At 37.5% G+C, this 19,990-nt stretch overlaps 1 protein-coding gene across 1 annotated transcript in view; it reads left to right on the plus strand.

Moving 5' to 3' along the window:
* CNTN1 (contactin 1) overlaps positions 1-19,990 on the plus strand; it is a 239,509-nt gene that overhangs the window by 206,426 nt on the left and 13,093 nt on the right. The window contains exons 20-24 of the mRNA XM_061361173.1: positions 3,909-4,143; positions 7,744-7,847; positions 13,979-14,165; positions 15,949-16,061; positions 17,196-17,352. Coding sequence (XP_061217157.1) covers positions 3,909-4,143; positions 7,744-7,847; positions 13,979-14,165; positions 15,949-16,061; positions 17,196-17,352 — 796 coding nt within the window. The remainder of the gene's footprint in view (positions 1-3,908; positions 4,144-7,743; positions 7,848-13,978; positions 14,166-15,948; positions 16,062-17,195; positions 17,353-19,990) is intronic.

The following is a 19,990-nucleotide window of genomic DNA, read 5'->3' on the forward strand; positions in this document are numbered from 1 at the left end:
AACCTCAGTTTTAAGGGAATTCTTGTATAGTCACATTTTATGAGGTTTAGTTTATGCTAATGTGACTGGTAACACAAAACAGTGTTGTCCTGTGCCACAACTTAGCCATTCATTGGTACCCATGTACTGACGATGATGGTTTTTTTTCTCCAAGCCATTAATTTGTCTTTACTGACTATGTTTTAAGCAAAGTAAGGAAAAGGGAAAGGTATAGAGATAAAATGTTAACTACAAAAATAATGTAATGCAAAGTTCAAAAAATTAGAGTGTTACCAAAAAAGCTTTCCAGTAAGCAAAGCTTTGACAATATCATCTCTCTCATGTATTGTAGGCATTCAGTTCATGATATTTTGTCTTAAAATGTCTTGTAAATACTTTTATATATATATATATATATATGTATGTAAATGCTGTCTTTATATAAGAGGTGTTCTGGTATTGAAGCAATGGTTTTTAAAATTTACCTATACTGTGGAGAAAAAAAAAATACAATCCGGGGAAGAAGGGAAGGAGACAAGAATTTGGGAAGAAAGCAAAACCCAGAACAAGAGAGGATAACGATTTATAAGCAAACTTGTTCTGTAGGTGAAAGTTGCATGGAAAAAGAGAGTAAAGTCTTTTGAATGGTGCTTGGGAGAACTAAGGAGGTAAAATAGAGTGAAAAAGAATGCCTGTCTAATTTGTGCCAAAGCCTATCAGTATCCAGCAAAAACATAGTTACAGAAGCATTACCTCTGGCAAAGAAAGATGATTAAATGTTATGTTTGAAAAAAACTACTGAGTTTATCTTGCTACAGTGTGCCTTCATAAGGCTATGAGGCACATAAGGCACATTACGTTTGTGTCGTTTGAGGGTTAGTTTCAGATGTAGCAACTTATTTACCTCTCTGAAGACGGCTTTTTTCTTTTTTTTGTGGAAATATCATAGTTCCAACAGCAACTTTGTCATTGTTGTGTAGGGATCCTCCTTGCAAATGTACAAATTTTAATTCCTATGCATAGTTCCTTCTTACTTAAGGTTGATTATACCTATTTGGAGAAATTTTCAAGTATGACACAGAAAGTCAGCCATATCTCTGGGCTAACAGATTTGTGCTTTCCTGGTTTATTTTGTTTGTTTGGGTTTTTTTTAGTTCAGTTCAAAATATTTATTCAGTCTTCTTTTAGGAATCAATTTACCTAAAGAAAAAGATCTATATTTCTGAAAAAGGGAGATCCACATTTCTGTTAAAATACATTGAAAAGGTTATTTCTTAGTTTCACTACAAATAGGCTTAGAAGTAGATGGGTCCTAGCTGGTTTGATTCTGATCTGTGTTTATTTTTGAAGAGCAGAAGTCAGAGAAGAACACATGCAATGGTCAGTTGCACAAGGCCTAGATTATTTTATTGTTTCTTCACAAGTGCTGTGTTATGAAAACTTTAGCAAACTACAAAGCTAGTTCTTGCACTACTGCATGTTGAAAACCCATACTTGGGGCGTTTTCAGTACAGTGAAAATTTGGCTGTGACTGAACTAAAAAAATATAACCAGAACAATAGTGACTAATGCAAGATCTGAAGTAGAAGATCACTTCAGTCTTTCCTATATTCATATTCCAATTATTTTGCTTATCTAATATCATGCTTTTTACATCAGTCCTGTAATGAGTAACTCAGACAAATTAAGCATGGCTTCAGCTATGTAATTCCCAAGAATCTTCCAAACTATGTCTAGCAAGTGTTTTTGAACAGAGGCATTATATTTACAGAATCTGTCTGACAATATATCTATCTGTAAGGTTAAGATAAAGGTGTATTTTGATTCCACCAAATGTGCTGACATTTGCATATGCAACTCAAAATATCCTTAATTAAGAAGAGCAGAGAAAAATGTATGGCAGGTTCACATGTTGCTGCCAACCCCCTTTCAGTATTTCTTATGATTCATAAGCCTGAGTTGAATGAGACAGCCAGAGATATAATCAAAGCTCTTCTAAGTCTTGTTTTGAAAAAAGAACTGAGACAGAAATCTAGGAGCGGCATGCCCATTCTTCCTCATTTCCCCCATTTGTCTTTTCCTCTTCTGTTTTGTTTTTCAAGGTTTTTAATAGATACTACAAACTATTCAGCTACTTAGACCTACTCATTATGTGTAGCCATTGGAGGGCAAGCTGCTTTCAACATTTTATATAAGACCTCCCAGAACGTATTTTTTAAGTTCTAGTTCTGGTTTTCCAAAGTTTGCTCTGGCTGAAAATCATTCTGAAACTAGGGCCACATCCAGGCTGCTTACTTTGGCATATGAGATAGGATTCTGGTTTAATTTAAGCAGCAACATACTATGATAGATTCAGAAGAGCTATCAAAGGTGACGCAGTCCAGGAAACCTTTTACTCTTTGAACTGCAAGGTTGCCTTAACTTTCTTCTTGTTGTGTTATGTATACTGCTGTTCTAATCCATGTGTTAAGTTTCTGAAGACAAAACTTACATATTTCTGTTGTTCCAAAAATTTAGTGAGTTTTCATCAGAATTTTCTTTCTTAGAGAATCTTTGGGGTTTCATTTGAGCTTCCATCAAATATAAACATTGAAATTTATGAGCTAGGTTGGGGTTTTTTTTGGCGTGTTCCAATAATAACATCTAAGCTTCATGAATCCTTACTCAGAATATCTCCACACGTGTTGGCTAAAGGGCTACAGAAGAGGGCAGAAAAGGAGAAGATTCTCTGCTGTACTGCTCCAGGCCCTTTGCCTTTGCTGTTTCATCTCTGTGGAGTTTACAGTATGGGAAAAGGTGATGCAGGAAATTTATTTTCAAAGGATGCTTTTCATAGAATCATAGAATAGTTAGGGTTGGAAAGGACCTTAAGATCATCAAGTTCCAACCCCCCTGCCATGGGCAGGGACACCTCGCTCTAAAACATATTACCCAAGGCCTCGTCCAACCTGGCCTTGAGCCCTGCCAGGGATGGAGCATTCACAACCTCCCTGGGCAACCTATTCCATGGCCTCACCACCCTAACAGGAAAGAATTTCCTCCTTATATATTGGTTAGCCTTTCGGTGCACTGATGAATAACATGATTTTGGCCTGTTGAGTACACTGTCTAATACTTGTGGTAAAAGCTCCTTGGACTGAGGAGGGGTAACTGAATGTACAACTTTGGTAAATTAAGCCAAATTCATTATAGCAGATCATCTTCCATAATTTTGTATTTCCCAGCATTCCCAGTTATTGGAAATTGGCTATAGTTTGAAGAAATATTTTGGTACCTTTAATTCTTATGCTGAAAGTAGGAGTAGTTTCTCTTGAAATTGTACCAATTAAAAGCTAGGTTGATAGTCTAAGCCAGCAAGTGGACCCCCTCTATCATCAATGAAAAGTGTTAAACAATTCTTTGAATGTGTCCATCTCTTTTCATCAGCTGTGCAAGTTGCCTAGGCGAACAACTTCAGGTAAATTAATATAATTTGGGCCAACCACATAAGTTTTCTTTTCTCTCTCTGTTTCACAAGAATACCTATCTCCACACATGCACACACATCCATGGTGTGTCTGTGTTACACACCTGCTATCACTCCTTAAGACAGCCTTTTTTGCTAGCTACAGCTGACAGTAGTCTCAGTACACAGTCGTTGTTTCTTTCTGTAAGAGATAACATGATGTGTCTTGCACTGAGTTTGGGGGAGGAACAAGATCTTAAAATGTTTTAGCAGCAGATATGCTGGTACTGCAGATCTGCATAATGAAGATGGCATATTTTTAAAGAGGGTGGGAGCAAACTGTAAAAGCAAACCAGGAGAAAATGGAACTTCAGCATTTTTATATTGTGAATATCAATGCTTTCTGTATTATATATTTTTTTCATTACAGATCTATTTGTTTAGTTGGCTATAAAAAATATTTTTTTATCTTTTGCCTCTTTAGCCTTTGTCAAGAGAATACCACTATGGCAATAACTTTGGTTATATAGTGGCTTTCAAGCCATTTGGTGAGAAAGAATGGAGGAGAGTCACAGTTACTAATCCTGAGATTGGCCGGTATGTCCACAAGGATGAATCAATGCCACCTTCAACCCAGTATCAAGTAAAAGTGAAAGCTTTTAACAACAAAGGGGATGGACCATTCAGTCTCACGGCTGTCATTTATTCAGCACAAGATGGTGAGTAAAAGTTTCCAATAAGCTTTACATTGAGGGTCGTCCAGATCAGCACTGCCAACATCAATAGAGAGAAACTGGTCCTTGACACTGATTTATATAGCAGCATACACCTTCAGCAAGGAGGGTGTGTATTGCTCACACAAAATACTTGCATTTGTTCTGAATAAAAAACTTTAGACTCTTCTTTCTATGTGATGCAGAGCACTTGGTTGTACTTGCTGTCAATGAGCACTACACAGAAGTATTCAAGATTCTTCACACGACTTGTTGAAAGATTTAAGAATTTAAAAGAAGAAATTCTGATCTTCATACTGGTTGCCTAAAACATTAACATAATTATCCAGCAATGTCTCTGTGATGTGTTAATACGTGTATTTGACATATGTGTGATTTTTTTCTTCTTAACAGACCACACTAAAGCCTATTATTCTAGTAGATCAGTATCAGAATTTATCCCCAAATTGTGAAAGAATGATACTTCAGTTGTATCCAGTTATATTTCCAGCATGTTTAGAGTCTAATATAAATTATCCCGACCACATTCTTTATTCTGGTTTGGATGTTAGAGCTATCAAGTGAATAATATAATGAAAACCTGTTTGACATTCCACTAAAATCTTTCTTTTTTTTTTTTTTATTTTTGGTGGACTTATTTCACATGCTGTGATCTTTAGGATTGAAGTTTAAATGACATTTCCAAACTTAGAGGGAAAGAAAAGTACTAGAAGAAGGTTTACTTTAAATCAGAAGAAATATATACAACATCCTAATTGCAATATAATCACTCAATCCTGTTTTAAAAGAATGTGGTTTATTAATTCCTGCCAGAAATCCTGAAAATTGCTCATATTTTTCTTTCCATAAAGCAGAATCTCTTTCACAAAGTCAACAGATCCAGACCAAAGAGCCAAGAGGAGGAATATGATAAGAAGGCCACATTCTCACACTTCCGACTGTTCTTTACTCTGTGTACTTTACGGGAGATTTATGTCCATGATTCCCATTAGTACTAATGGGAACTTTGCACACAAATCGCCCACACAGAGAGAAAAGATAAAATAGTCCTTTCATTTCTTACAATAATTCAAGATACCAATACTTGGCTATCTATAGAGGTTAATTCTAATCCTTTTTCTCAGAAAAATATACCTTAGGATATTATCTTCAACAGCTGCTGCAGCAACAGAGCAATTGTTTTTCAACTGTATAAATGAATTAGTAAATAGTTATGGTGTAATAAAAGTCATATCTGCCAAATAACATTTCAGTATCCATCCTTTCTCAGACACATTATGTACAGCTGACTGATAAGCTCCCAAATGTTTGTATTAGGATAATGCTGACCATGTCAGGGATGGCAGTGTGTTTGGATAGCTCTCTTAAGTTCAGAGGCACGGTAGAGTCTAGTAGCTCCAAAAGACAGAGGAAAAGCAAATGTGCAGGGGTGCCACCTTCCAGATACAGAAGTCACTTCAGTGGCTGCTGATGTTCTGACATAGACTTAGCAAATTCCAGACGCTTGATAGAAACACTTGCGGTTAAATTACACCAGATGCCGGCAGCAAAAGGAATAGAAGCTCAGTGAACCTGCTTCTTTTCTCTGATTTCAAGCACATGGGTCACCAGAACAGTCAGATACATGGTGATCCAAACCTTCCCAGTAGTGCTCACAGCTCCTGTGCAGAGCTATGACGTTGACTACTGACCAGATGGATCCAGGAGCTTCAGGATGGGTTAGAAGGAACTTTTCCAATAAATGTAGCAGAATTTATTCCAAAGAGCATTCTGCAGAGTTTTCTCCTGGCATTCGGACTTGTACAGTCACCTCCATACCTTGTAGCATGATTACTGGCTCCCAGCCTTAACTTTATGTGTTTACATTTAGAAGATAATTATGTGATGACCACTATGTTTTCAGCTAAGAGAACAGATTGTGAGGCCCATGTGATTGCTGCTTTTTTGGGTAGAATTACTGAATTAGAAGGGTGGAGAAAAGCAGCTGATGTAATCTTTCTGGCTCAGGACACACTGTAAAATATTTATAGAAATGTAATGCCAAATAGGGATATAAATTATTTGGAGCTCATAAACAAGCATAAGCAGATAAAATATTGTTTAGAGTATTGTATCAACAAAATTCCTGGCAGTTCGAGCTATTCAAGATGAAATATTTTGGCAAATTCTGTAATTGATACCATAGGGAAGAGTCTGACATTTGGGTAGAGATAAAATGATTACATCTATTCTAGCTGTATACCTCCGAATCAGCAAGTGGTATTACTACCATCAGGCAATGCAACTTCTCAAAGGTATTACTAAGGTTTTAAAGCAATATGGTCATACAATATTCCATATGGATATGTATAAATATACATACATAAATAAATATAGCATTTCCACTAAGTTGTAAATGTGAGCATCTTCATTCACTTTAGTAACTGGGGAATTTCTGTGTTCCCATCTGTTTTAAGCCAAGTTCCGTATCTGACAGCTACTAGTCATACCTGCCATTGCTAGTAGTGAGTAATGATTGCTAGTAATGAGTGCACAGGCCTCTTGCTTATCTAAATTGCTGTCATTGTGAAAACAATTTTGCAATAATGTATCATTTTTTTTAATTATACATTTGCATTATTAACAGCCATTGAAAGACAATTACAAAAAGTAACTTTGCATATAAGATTATTTTGTTACCTGGGATACTTTTCATGAGAGATGTGGCTGTTTTGATGTATAGTTGACTGGATGCCCAGTTGGAAGATTAAGTATATGAAAGCTTTCCTCAGCTCAGGCTGCCATGCCTGTCTGTTGCAACTTGTTTCAAAAGGTTCGCGACAGAGAACTGTTCTCAGCTTGGAAAGCTTTATCTTTTATAGATATTGCTAAGTTTATGCTTTTTTAGATTCCTTACCTCACTTAAAATGCAAGCAGCAGTGAAATTAACAGATTCTCATAATAAAACTAGAACTTAATATTCTAAGCCCTGAATAAAAGTGTATCACATGATCAGGGACTGTATTCTGCTTTGGCTGGTGTTCAGAACTAACAACACAAACAAAATCAACAGTCTGATGTATGCTTGATAGAAAGGTGCTCTTGGATAATTTCACACCTATGTTCAAGTTTATATGTGCCACTGGCCAGCACTGTATTGAATGTCTTGTCTATAAAAGCTTTGCATCGTCATGACTAAGTGATATACGCATAATTATTCGTGTGTAACTAGCTTAAAAATATCTGATGTGTATCATCTGTGAGCTGCTGCCCAATTTTCACAAAGGATCACTGTATGCTTCATTCTATTTATCAAAGCCCAGTTTCAATTTACACACATTTCAGCACAGAATCTGTTGAAGCATAAAAATACATGGTCTGAGCCAAGTAATAGGATCATTGCTTTGTTTCTATAGAGTCATTTTCCATACAGATCATCACTGAATGTAAAGTTTATTCAAGTGAAACCAGATTGAAGATTAACATGCTTGGCTCCTTGATAACAATAAAATAATAGAAAATATTGGAGTGAGCAGAACCCCTATGAGTGAGTATAACTGGATCACTGGATGAGATTGAATGATTAACATGTGTTTTGTCTTCCAGCTCCAACTGAAATACCTACAGATGTGAGTGTAAAAGTTTTGTCATCTTCGGAAATGTCTGTTTCTTGGCACCATGTTTCTGATAAATCTGTGGAAGGTTATCAGGTGAGTTTAGAGGTGACACTTTCTAGATTCTCATTCATTTAATTTCAGTATTTAAATTCAAGAATAATTCCTACTCTAGCATTCCCTCTCTTGTTTCAGTTCTGTTTAGCTGTCATTTGATGTACGCTTTCATATCCTGAGAAACATTATTTTTGGTGCTACGTACATTGTCACGAAAACATATTAACAAATGTACGTGCTCATTATTTCATGAAAGGATCTTGTCTGTGTTAAGTAACTGAATGCCTATCTCTGTCTTCTGAAAACATACTGAAATTAAGTATTGAGTGTAATTGTCAACACAGACGTGAAATTGTAACTAACTTATGGCCCAATTAAATTATCAGCAGTTATTAATAACACTTACCCCCAAATTCTATAGTGAGACAACATGACAAATGCCCAGAATCCAGTATAACAGAGACTTGCTATTGTGCAAGACAATGATGTTTTGTTTATAGTTTCTATTTTCCACATGAAAGAAAGCTTCAAGCTATATTCATCTGGTCCAAGACTAAGTGGTACCACCAGTAAAAATTGTTCTTGTCCTTGTACAAAGATGACAACAGCCACAGGGTGGGTGCAACCAGAAATGGCCATGTAGTACTCCAGAAGGGAAGTCTTAATATCATCCATTTACACTGGATCCTGACAAACTGCAGTGTGCAGCCGGCTTACTTTGGCTGCACTCCAGAATAGGGATTTGGGCTTTAGTTTGTTAGTGACTTGCTTTGTAATTTAAGTTGTCAGTTGCTTGATGGTAGCCTCTGTGTTCCAAAATAAGCACACACAAATGTGAAGAAACCTCACAGAATGTATTTTTATAGCTGAAATCTATGAATAAATGTTCTTTTAATTAAAAGTACTTGTTTCTATATTTACCAATCTCTGCTTCTGTCTCCATGAGATTTATGTAATACTTTTGGGGTACTGGAATAACATCATAGCAGAGATCTCAATAAGAACTAGCATAATGCCCCATATAAAGTTTGATTCTACGCAGTACACACATAAAGTTTTAAAATTGCAAGCAAAGGACACTGGGGCTTGAAATTAAAACAGTGACATCCATGGTAACTCCTAACTTACTAAAGCAGTCCACTGGTTTGGTGTTTTCATAGGGATTTTGCTGCTAGAACAGGACAGGCAAATTCATGGTCATGACTGAGAGCTGGGTGGAATGCCCAGATCTGTGAGCTGGGGCCAGCCAGCCATGTAGCTGTGTTGCATCCCTGAGCTGGGCAGTCTGTGCAGAAACTGGGCACGAAGCCTGCGCACCCTGCATAACCAGAACAGATGCTTGGCAGGCCCACACCAGGGGACTGGTGCGGATGTGGGGGTTGGAACTTGATGAACTTAAGGTCCTTTCCAACCCTAGCTGTTCTATGATTCTATGTTGGGATTGCAGTAGTGATAGAGCATGACAATGGATGCCGAGAGTTGTAACAGGGAATAGGATAGGAAGGTTGGAGGGGTGAGGATAACTGGACAAAGAACATGGTGGGAGAACATTCCTATAGCTTTTGGTCATTTTTATAATTTTACTTCATTTTACATAAAGCTGTCTGAGTTGCTGTCAGGGGACAGCAGGGGAAGAAGGGGAGGGAGAGAATTCAGCAGGCAAGAACAGGATACATGGAACAGTCCATAGGAGAAAGGAAAAAAGTTGGAAAGAAGGGTAGAAGATCTTTGGGCTGGAAAGAGAATTAATCCTGTTCTGATGCAAGGTGAGGTACCCTGGGAATGGGTGGAGAGCTGTTAGACAGACTGTAGATATGTGGGGTGTGGTCTTGTTTTGATAGCTGGAGTGTAACTTCATCCAGTCCTTCCTAGAGAAGTACTACACTTCCACAGATCCAGTGTGCACTGGGTGGCTTGCATATGTACAGTGAGGAGGGCATTAAGATATGAATTTCTTCTCTTTTTTCTCTTTTTCTAAAGTAATCTTCTAGTTTTCAGGACTGTGGAAAAACATTCCTATCTGGCCACACAATAACCAAGCTGATAGGCATGAATTACTGCCCCAGGGAGCTTGATAAGGTGTTAATTATGAGGTCATTTTCTCTAGAGCAATCACCAGCCTCATTCTTGTAGAGGGGAGAGGAGCAAAGGGCAAGCTTGTGCTTTTGTGCTCTGGGCAAGGAGAAAGTCTTGTGCTCTTGAAGAGCAGCTCTCCCCTCAGCCATGAAGGAGCCATAGGACAGGGCATAAATGGAGAGGGCTCTCTTCTGGAAGATCAAGGCAGCAGATAGTTACAACTGACGTTGTGAGGGAAGGAGCACTCAAACTACATTATAAAACTCCAGTGAACATGTCTGGAAGTCTCTGTCTCTATTGGCATCAAGAAATACTCCAATATGTATTTTTTAATTACTCTGCTGTAACACAGGTTAGCAAAATCCCTCATTCACCAGAACACCTTCTCAGTTTCTTTTTGGTCTTCGTTATTACGTGAAAATTATATGATTGACCTTGTAAATGCTGGAGTTTAAAAGGTGGGAGTACCCTGAGCAGAGTACCTGAAGGTATTTCACCTGTAACACAATGAGTTTCACACCAGGAGGAGTCAGATTTTCTTGACACTAATGCATAGTGTCCGGATGATTGCCCTCATGGTGATGAGTGTGAGCTGATACATTTTGCCATTACAGAGGGGTATCCTCAACTCACACTTAAAGGAGAGATAAGGTATGAAACCTGTCTCCATTCATATAGAGAATTTAAGATTTATGATAGCCTTACAATAGCCTCCTAAGAGCCACAAGTCTTTAGTGTGTGCAGTACCAAAGATGCTATCTTTGTTTCCTGATGCGTCTATGCAACATATGTTTATTTTATTAAACCAATGTATCACTACTCACCACCATTGTCCCTCGTTTACTGAAATATGCTATTAACATTCTTTCTTAATTTGAGTAAAGTATCCCTTTTATGTTTCTCCCTTGTAAAACTTTCATGACTGTGAGAGCTCTTGTTTCATGTTTAATATGCAGAAACAACTTCTGGTATATTTCTGTAGAGTAAAATTTGAGCAGAGGAGAGGACCATGAAAGAGTATTTTTCTCTGATTTCAGCACACAGGGCTGCACTCATTCATGATGGACAAACTATTCCTTCCTACAGATCACTGTTAGCTTATCTCCTACAACAAACTCTAGAGCTGCAGTAAAATACCATCCTTTGTCCCCTGGGATTCATGACCAATAGGTTAACTAGGTAAATGCAGAGCACCACGAAAAAACAGACTGTCCAAGGTTATTATCCAGTGGCTGCCGAGCACAATGGGAAATGTGGCTTCCTGAAGAAAAGGGGCATTTAACTGTAGGTATCCACGGAGGTTAGAGAGTGAAAGAAATTTCTGATTTCATTCAAGAGTCTTTTAAATTTCTTAAATAATAAGTGAGAAGAGAAATGTAGAAATAAAAAAGACAGTAATTTTTCTTAGCCCTCAAGAGAGTCATCTAACTTCAATTGTTTTCTTTTCTAAGAATAGTTACAATGACCCAAATATGTAGATATGACTGTATTTTAAATGAAAAGGTAAAGAACATTCTGAGTGTATGACACACAGCTCACACACTGTAGGAGTAGTCAAGTCTACAACATTGCAGCCAAGAAAATAGTATTTGGGATTTAAATTTATTTTAATTTTTAAGTTATATTACTTCTGTCTGAAGTGTAATATGCTCTCAGTGAAGTAATTTACATTTTCATTCATTGTTCTCACTTGTCTTGTTTTATGCTGTATATTACTTGTTATATTACACCCTTAGCATCACTGTAGTGCAAATGAACAGTAGGATTATAGAAAGTTTTGCAAGTCAGAAGTATTCAAAGGCTTCCAGCATATGCCCCATGATTAAGAAAAGCTTCACATAAAGTATGTTTGCTTTAGGTAAAACAGCTACTTAATTAACATAGTGCAACATACTAAAACTGAATTAGTCTTGAATAGCCAGTTAATATCAACAGCAAAGATACCATTGATATTGTCATAGCTAATAAAATTTCAGACACCTACAGCTTCACAGACATCCCTTTGCTGTCGACTAGAAACTTGTTTGGACTTAGGGGCAGAGATAGGTATGAACCTCTAGCTCCTGATGTACATGCCCTCTCACACTTGTCTCAGACACTTAACGGTTCACAGTTTATGGTATACATCTGGTTGCATTCAACAACAGCAGCTTATCTGCAACAGTTTGTTAATCACATAAAAGAAAATTATTTGGAGATGACAGTCAGACCTTCAGCTGAAATGACCATGCCGGTTTCAGATTCATCAAGCAGAGGTTACCACCTTGCTAGAGAAGCCTGCACGATGGATAGGGTGCACATTCCTCACTCTCTTTGGGATAAAAGCTGTTGACTCAGTAAAATAGCCACATTGATAAGTGTGAATTTCATGAGTGTGAGTGCCTAAATTACAGTAAACTGATGTTTAGGATCCATAAGCACTGTTCAGGACATATATTTCTATAACTAGAAATTACCTGTTTGTGCCTGCTGAAAGGCAGGTATGCATACTGGTTTTAAAAACCAGAGCCAGTTTGGCTGCAGATAAAATGTGATTATCTCTACACCAGGAAAGACTGAGAAAAGCCATTAAGATGTTGTCACATTTATAGTAATCAGAGTATGAGTAACCTCTAACACTGATGGATAAGACTGAGGCAACAAATATTAACAAGAGACTTCAGGATTTAAATAAGAGTGTCCTCTGTGTATTCATGTTGGATGTTACTGTATCCAAAGACATTTGAAATAGGTGGAAAGAAATCCTCTACTGCACTTCTCATTCGGCCACAATATGTGCTTTATAAGTATTTTTGTAAAACATTTTAATTTTAATGTGAACAAGAGATAACAAAACCTTGCCAAGCAAGGCTTGTACCCAAGATTTGTAAAGAAACTGCAATATGAGCACCTTGACAAACTATCTGCTTTGCTAGCCTATAATTTAAATGAAGTTTCAAGGAAAACTAATGTCAGCAGAACAGATACTAAAGCAGTTGCTATTTAAAAGATAAAATAACAGGATACCTGATGTCACCAGTCAAATCTTACAGAGCAAGATTTTTTCCTAGAGCCTGAAATTACTAAGAGCATTAGCCTCTTCCTAAAAAAAAATTAAAAGCTCCTCATTTATCATACCCCAGAATCATTATGAAGACAGGCAGAAGCTGAGGAGAAATGCTGGGAGTAAAAACACTCAAAACCAAACTGTAATGGGCATGGCTTTCCACATTTTCAGGTTAGTGCAGTAATTTAGTCTTATGCAAACAGCTATAAACCAGACAAAACCCGGAGACTGACAGTGTTTTACTCTCATTTGCATCTCACAAAGCCATGCATACTAGAACCCTATGGAATGGCATCTCTCCATAGGAATTACTCTTCTTTAAACTGGAGCTTTGTAATGTGTAATGAGTTAAAGTAGAATGGAGCCATTTCTTTGAGGGGGTGAGGGGAAGCAAACAACACAATTTCTGTGTACAGTTGATTGACTTTGGATTATAAGATTCTACAAGCTTAAACCGATGTCTTTCTCATTGTTTAAGAATTTTCAGGTTTTTTCTCATTTACTTTGACAGATGTCTTATTGTACTATGAAACCTGGTTGAATTTAGCCAAAGAACTTCAGAAAATAGTTAGGTAACAGGTACCAGACCTGCATGTATAGATAACACAGTGAGTACTTCTCATTCCCTAGATAGAAGTACAAAAGGATTGAATTTGTAAGACATTTTAAACAAAATATTGTGGAAATATTAGTAGAGTTTAGTCTACACTGTAGTGTAGGAAAACAATAATAAAGTTCAGAATAAAATGCTCAAATAAAAGAGCAAGAAGAAAATAGTCTTGTTCCCTGAAGGCTTTATCCATCTCCCAGGCTTTTAATGACTTAGCTGAGAACAAGTTAAACCACTGTGAGTGTAAAATCTGAGTTTATTTCTATTTGTTTAACAACTTGGTTAAAATCAGACTGTAGAAGGAATTTCATGCCATTGCTGTTAGATTTCTTTTAACTCGCTTACTACCCAAAGTATAGAAATATCCAGCAAAATCATTTTTTATAAAATTTATTGATAAATTTGTGAAGTTTAATCCTTATATTTTCCTGCTCACAGATTCGTTACTGGGCTGCTCATGAAAAAGAAGCAGCTGCACAGCGGGTACAAGTGAGCAATCAAGAATACTCAACCAAACTCGAAAACCTGAAGCCTAATACTCGCTACCATGTAGATGTTTCTGCCTTCAATAGTGCAGGCTATGGACCTCCTAGCAGAACCATTGATGTCGTTACCAGGAAAGCACGTAAGTAAATGGAGCATTAGGTTAAGTGTGAAGTCATGTACTTTATTATTGGATGTGGTATCATGTTTTCAAATGTGGCTTCTCATTCATATACCAAATGTTCTCCCTTTATGTGGTATTGGTTCTTTGTCTGAAAATGTCTACTAGACTCTCCTTCCTCTCTTTTCCTACCACATACAATGTGTATATTTTACAGAGGGCTGTAAAGAGACTGAGGATTACAGGCTCATAGGAGGGTCAGCTGCAAACTCAGGTCAGGTTGCTCAGGGCTTTACCCAGTTGGATCTTGAGAATCTCCAAGGACAGAGAGCGCACAACCTCTCTGGGAAACCTGTTCCACTGTCTGACTTTTTCTGAGCATTTAGTATAAGCCTGTTTTAATCAAATTTGTGCCTTTTGTCACTCGTCCTCTTGCCATACCACTTCGAAGAGCCTGGATCCTCCTTCTTTATAACCTCCCTGTAAAAACAGGCACAGTCTCTTAGGTCCCCTCCAAAACAGTATCTTCTCCATAGTTAAAAAGCCTATCTGCTTCACCCTCCCTTCACAGGGTGAGTTCTCCAGCCCCCCACCAATTTGATGGCACTCTGCTGAACTCACTCAAGATTTCCAGTGTCTTTCCAGTACCGAGGGGCCCTAACCTGGACATGATATGTCCAGCTTAGGAACTCTTCATCAGGGACTGTATCAATAGAAGGGATAATGGGTTTAGATTTAAACCAGGGAAGTTCAGATTAGATATAAGGAAGAAGTTCTTTCCTGTGAGGGTGATGACGCACTGGAACAGGTTGCCCAAAGAAGTGGTAAATGCTCCATCCCTGGCCATGTTCAAAGCCAGAGCCTTGGGTGACATGTTTTAGTGTGAAGTGCTCCTGCCCATGACAGGGGCTTTGAAACTAGGTGATCTTAAGGTCCTTTCCAACTCTAACCATTCTATGATTCTATATTACAAATGATGAACAATTCAGACCAGCTATTACTTAGGCAGCTATAAGCTGTCTGTTACAAGCAACAGTGAGAATGATTCTGGCAATTAAAGTGTGACCGATGCCATTTTCATTAACAGAGGATCAAGCAGCCTTGAAAAGTGGGTGTCTGAATTGCACCTTTGAACTTTCATGCCATAATAGGTTTCTGAATATAGCTCCTGACTTAATGAGGATACCTAGCACTAACATATGCTGGGCAATTCAATTAAAGAATATGTCTTGTGTATTTAAAACACACTTATATGGGCTAAAAATATGTACAACTCATTTGAGGATTTCTGTCAGTAAATAGTGTATTGTGCAACTTGCACCTGCAGGGTTCATTTTGGTTGAATAAGACTTCATTTTATAAGCATATTGTGAGAAATGCAATTAATGGTTTCTGCAGTGGGGTACTCCAATTTTTAGAGTTAAATGCTGTAGAAATGCCTTTAAATGGTTAATTAAATATTTACTCTCAATGAATAAATATTACTTAAGCCACATTTCTGGGAGGTTCCGTACATAGTTGCATGCCAGCAAACACACATGGTCAGCAACATATTGAAGGGTAGTGTTGGCCACTTCCATTCTGGCAACACAGAAATGCAAACCCACAAAGCAGCCACTGTGCAAGCCATCCAAAATTGCCTGGCTGGAGCTGTAGCAGTTCTTTCCAAGAAGGAGACTATCCCTTAATCATTTAAAGATCAGCCTAATTTTCCTTTTAATATTTTTACATGTCTTAATAGAAACATCGTTGAATGTTTATAAAATCTCATTTATGTGCCTATTATACGTATGTTGCTTTTCAGCTCCAAGCCAGCGTCCAAGAATTATCAGCTCTGTGAGATCTGGTTCAAGGTACATCATCACCTGGGATCATGTGAAGGCTATGTCAAATGAATCTGCAGTTGAAGGATACAAGGTATGAAAATATCTTTTTCCTTTTTGTATCCTATATGAGCTGTATTTTATAGGCAGTGTTGAATTTTTACACCTAACTTAAGCATAGTTGCATGCTAAAGAGATTGCAGACATCAAGTAGGCTTAGGGCAAAGCCAGTGGGCTTAGTCAATATGAAAAGAAAACACTGGGGCACTGAAACTCATTTGGCTGGTAAGCCATATTCTGGGAAAGTTTAGTTCAGTGACTGTAGCAACCAGATTTCCCTTATGCATATATCTATTGTCTATTGGCTAAAAATAATGCTTAAAAAATTGTACACTTTACAGTTTCTCCTTATAATAGTATGCATTGTTCCAGATTTCACATCTCTAGAGGAACTACAGTTCCTGGAACAAGAGTTCTTTAAAGCCTGGGAAGATAGAGGAAGGAAGGGACAATTAACATCATTAGATGCAATTACTGTAGAACTAGAGCAAATGTATATACTAAGTATAGGGTGTATAGGAAGCTTCAAAAATTAATTCCTGTTTAACTTTGCTGCTTGCTTGGCAGTAAGAAAATGAGTATTGTGTCCTACATGTACAAATTTTGCTCGAGGAGCTGAACTGCTTCCTGGGCATTGCTGACAATGTTTCACAGAGATGATTCCAAAAGGGATGGGGATATTTCCTAAAGGTTCCACAAGACATATACCGTCACATTTGCAATAGTTTAACATCGATAGAGTTAATAATAAAATTAATAATTGTTTCATTTATTAAAATAATAGTAAATTTTATGTTGGAAAACCCAGCTGAGTTCTTAAGATTTTTGTTTGATGCTCTTTGCCACATGCATTAGTATCTTAGAATCATAGAATCATCATAGAATCTTCCATCACTTAATTACTTGTTTCAAATGTAAGGGATGAAATTATTTTTTAAAGGTGGCATAATTTTGTAACAGATAAAATAATGAGGAAATATCCTGTCCAGATTCACCCTATGTAAAAATGGAAAAAGTAGTATCAGCCACTAAGTTTTGGTATTTATACATATAGGCTTCATATATAGATAAAAACTTAATACTTTTTCTTTGACACATTGTATATATGTAACTGTGTTTTCATGGAAATGTAGCTTTTCAATAACTATGCTTACTATGTCTTTACCAGGTACTTTATAGACCAGATGGACAACATGAAGGCAAGTTGTTTTCAACTGGAAAGCACACAATAGAGGTCCCAGTCCCCAGTGATGGTGAATATGTTGTTGAGGTCCGAGCACACAGTGAAGGAGGAGATGGAGAAGTAGCTCAAATAAAAATTTCAGGTAAGCAGATAACTTCCTTTCTTCTTTCCCACACCCCTTGGAAATTTTGGACTGAATATTTTCCTCTTGCATACTATCCAGAGATAGGTGCTCCATTCCCATCAACACTTCAAGAGGCAGCTCTTCAACATTGACTACATTGAGAATAGGGGTTTATCTTAGAATATTTCTGGAGACTCAGCAGTCTAGCTCAGTCCTGGAGTCACTGCTTATCTTCCAAATATGAGTCTGTTTCTACTGGTGCCTCCAGTTATGCTGCCACTTCTAGTATGTGTCCTACAAGCATAACTACATGGTGCAGGCCTCAGGCTTAAGATGTCAGCATGCAATAATCCTGTAGTTCCTTGTACCTGCTGCCTCTTACTCTGTTCTTTTGTCAGCTGCCACTAAGAAAAGTAACTGAGAAAATTTAGTGGTCCTGTGTGATCCACAGACCAATTGCTAGGGAAGTTCCACTTTTCAGGGAAGAGGAAAGCTGTGACATGAAGGGATAAATAAGCAATGAGAAATGCGACATACTCTAGAGTGGTTGGGATGAATGGTAAAGACGGGAAGGGAGCATGCCTCATGCTGATTTAAGTTGTGCTCAATATCGACTCTTAATACAAGCTAGACATAGTCTGCACATCTCTTTCCTGTTAGTTTTGTAATTTAAGTAGTGCCTTAGCACACAGTTTGTGAAGTAGAATATATGAATAAACATCAAGGACTTGGACAGTGCCTTTGCAAGGTTATAATTTAAACACTTGCATTGTATTTGTCTGTTTTAATTTAAAAATGGATTTGGGGAATAGTAAGGATTAGACATCAGCAATATTCTTGTCACACAATGCAACCATTATTATATCTTGGAAAAAAAGCAATGCGTATGCTATATTATCTGTGTATTTTGAGAGAAGCTTCCCATTCCTAAAGGAGTGGACCTCCAATCTGCTGGTTTTCAATATGTGCAGTTTATATAATCTAGTCTGAACTCATGGATATCACCATTTTTGTTTGTGTGAAGCATCTATTCCACTCTTGATCAAGTGGAATCTAGAGGTGGAGAATCCTTCATTTGCCATATACTTTGTTCTCTTGATTAATCACCTGACATGTTTTTGCCTAAGTTTTTATCTACACTTATCTGCTTTGGGCGTCTGGCCACTGTTTCCTTTAATAGCTTTTGTCTAGATTAAAAAATCTTTTTTAATACGTTCTCCCCGTTAAGAAATGTGTATATGTCTGCCAAGTGACTGATCAAATGCTAAACAGACTGAGCACTTGAATTTCTCCATGATAACATTTTCTTCAGGTCATTAATAATTTCAGCAGCTCTTCTCTTCCCTTCTCCAACTTCTGAGAATTTCTTTAGGACTGTAGACATTAGATGCAGTTTCAACTCTGCTGTCTGTGGAGATATTCTCACCTCCTTACCCTTGCTACTCCCATCATTATTCACTAGGTATTTTTGTTAGTCAGTTATTTTCCTGTGTTTAGCTATAAAATGGTGTTCATCACGTTTGTCTAACACCAGCTCTAAATCCTTCCTGGAATCCTTGCTTTCCAGCATACAATGTCCCATCCTAATCTGTGTGACATGTCTCTTTTTAACTTGATGTATAATGTTGCATGGGGCCATGATGAAGCACAGTTGTTTTGGATGGTTTAAGTTTACATGCTTTCTATATGAATGAGTTGTTGGCATCACTCTCTACTACTTTGCCATTTTAGTTCATGTACACACTTCCTTAACTCTTTATTTCCGGTTTTGATGAAAATGATTGGGTTGCATTTGGTCTACTACTGTTCATTGTGGCATTATACTAGAAATTCAATGACCATTCTTCAATAACTGTGTTTTGAAATCTGACAGTCACTGAATTATTAATTCCTTTAACATGCACTTTGTTAATTCTGTGTACCATTTTCTATGAGAATGTCTTTGGGTACAAGTCAACCACTCTACAAAAGATGTAATGTGTTGTACCATACTCTGAGGGAATCACTATTAACATATTTTATGAGCTGCAAAAAAAGTTGGAGTAACCTCTATCCTTAGGACACGTCCTAGGTCATCTTTCTATCATATATATGTAATCATCTATCATCAGTGGGGTGCAAAGACCCTTTAGGTAGCAGCAGATAGATTACATCCCAGACTGGAAGCAGAGCCATCATTTCAGTACGATGTTGAGCCCAAGCTGATCAGTCTTGCCAGTAAGACCTGTCCCAAGCATGCCTGTACAGTGTTAGCACCTCTGGGAGAGTTAGCACTCTACAGATGCTAGTTTGCAGAATTTTTTATTACTCTCTCTTCCACACTGCAGACAAGTTTTTAGCCACTACTTCTATCATAGCCCAGCTAGACAGAGAGGGACTATTCCTCTGGTGGCCTAGATAAAATAGCATTCTGTGGACTCAGTTTAAGAAAGATTCAAAAACGGACAAATAGCAGGGTAATCTCTTTGGAATGTGCACTACACAGAGAACTGTGCAAGCATTTCAGACTATTTCTGGGCTCAAACCATGCTTTTTTCCAAAAAGCATAATGAAGCATAGTTTCAACACCTAGTTTTTGGTGTTAAGGAAATCTTCCAGTGGTGCGACATGGTTTAGCATAATTGCCCCAGAAGGGTGATGACTGGTGGTAAGCTAT

This window comes from Neopsephotus bourkii, unplaced genomic scaffold, assembly GCF_033783945.1.
Source record: "Neopsephotus bourkii isolate Nb327-2 ecotype Australia unplaced genomic scaffold, CSIRO-AGI_Nbou_v1 NB_1053, whole genome shotgun sequence".
In the NCBI taxonomy this organism is placed as follows: domain Eukaryota; kingdom Metazoa; phylum Chordata; class Aves; order Psittaciformes; family Psittacidae; genus Neopsephotus; species Neopsephotus bourkii.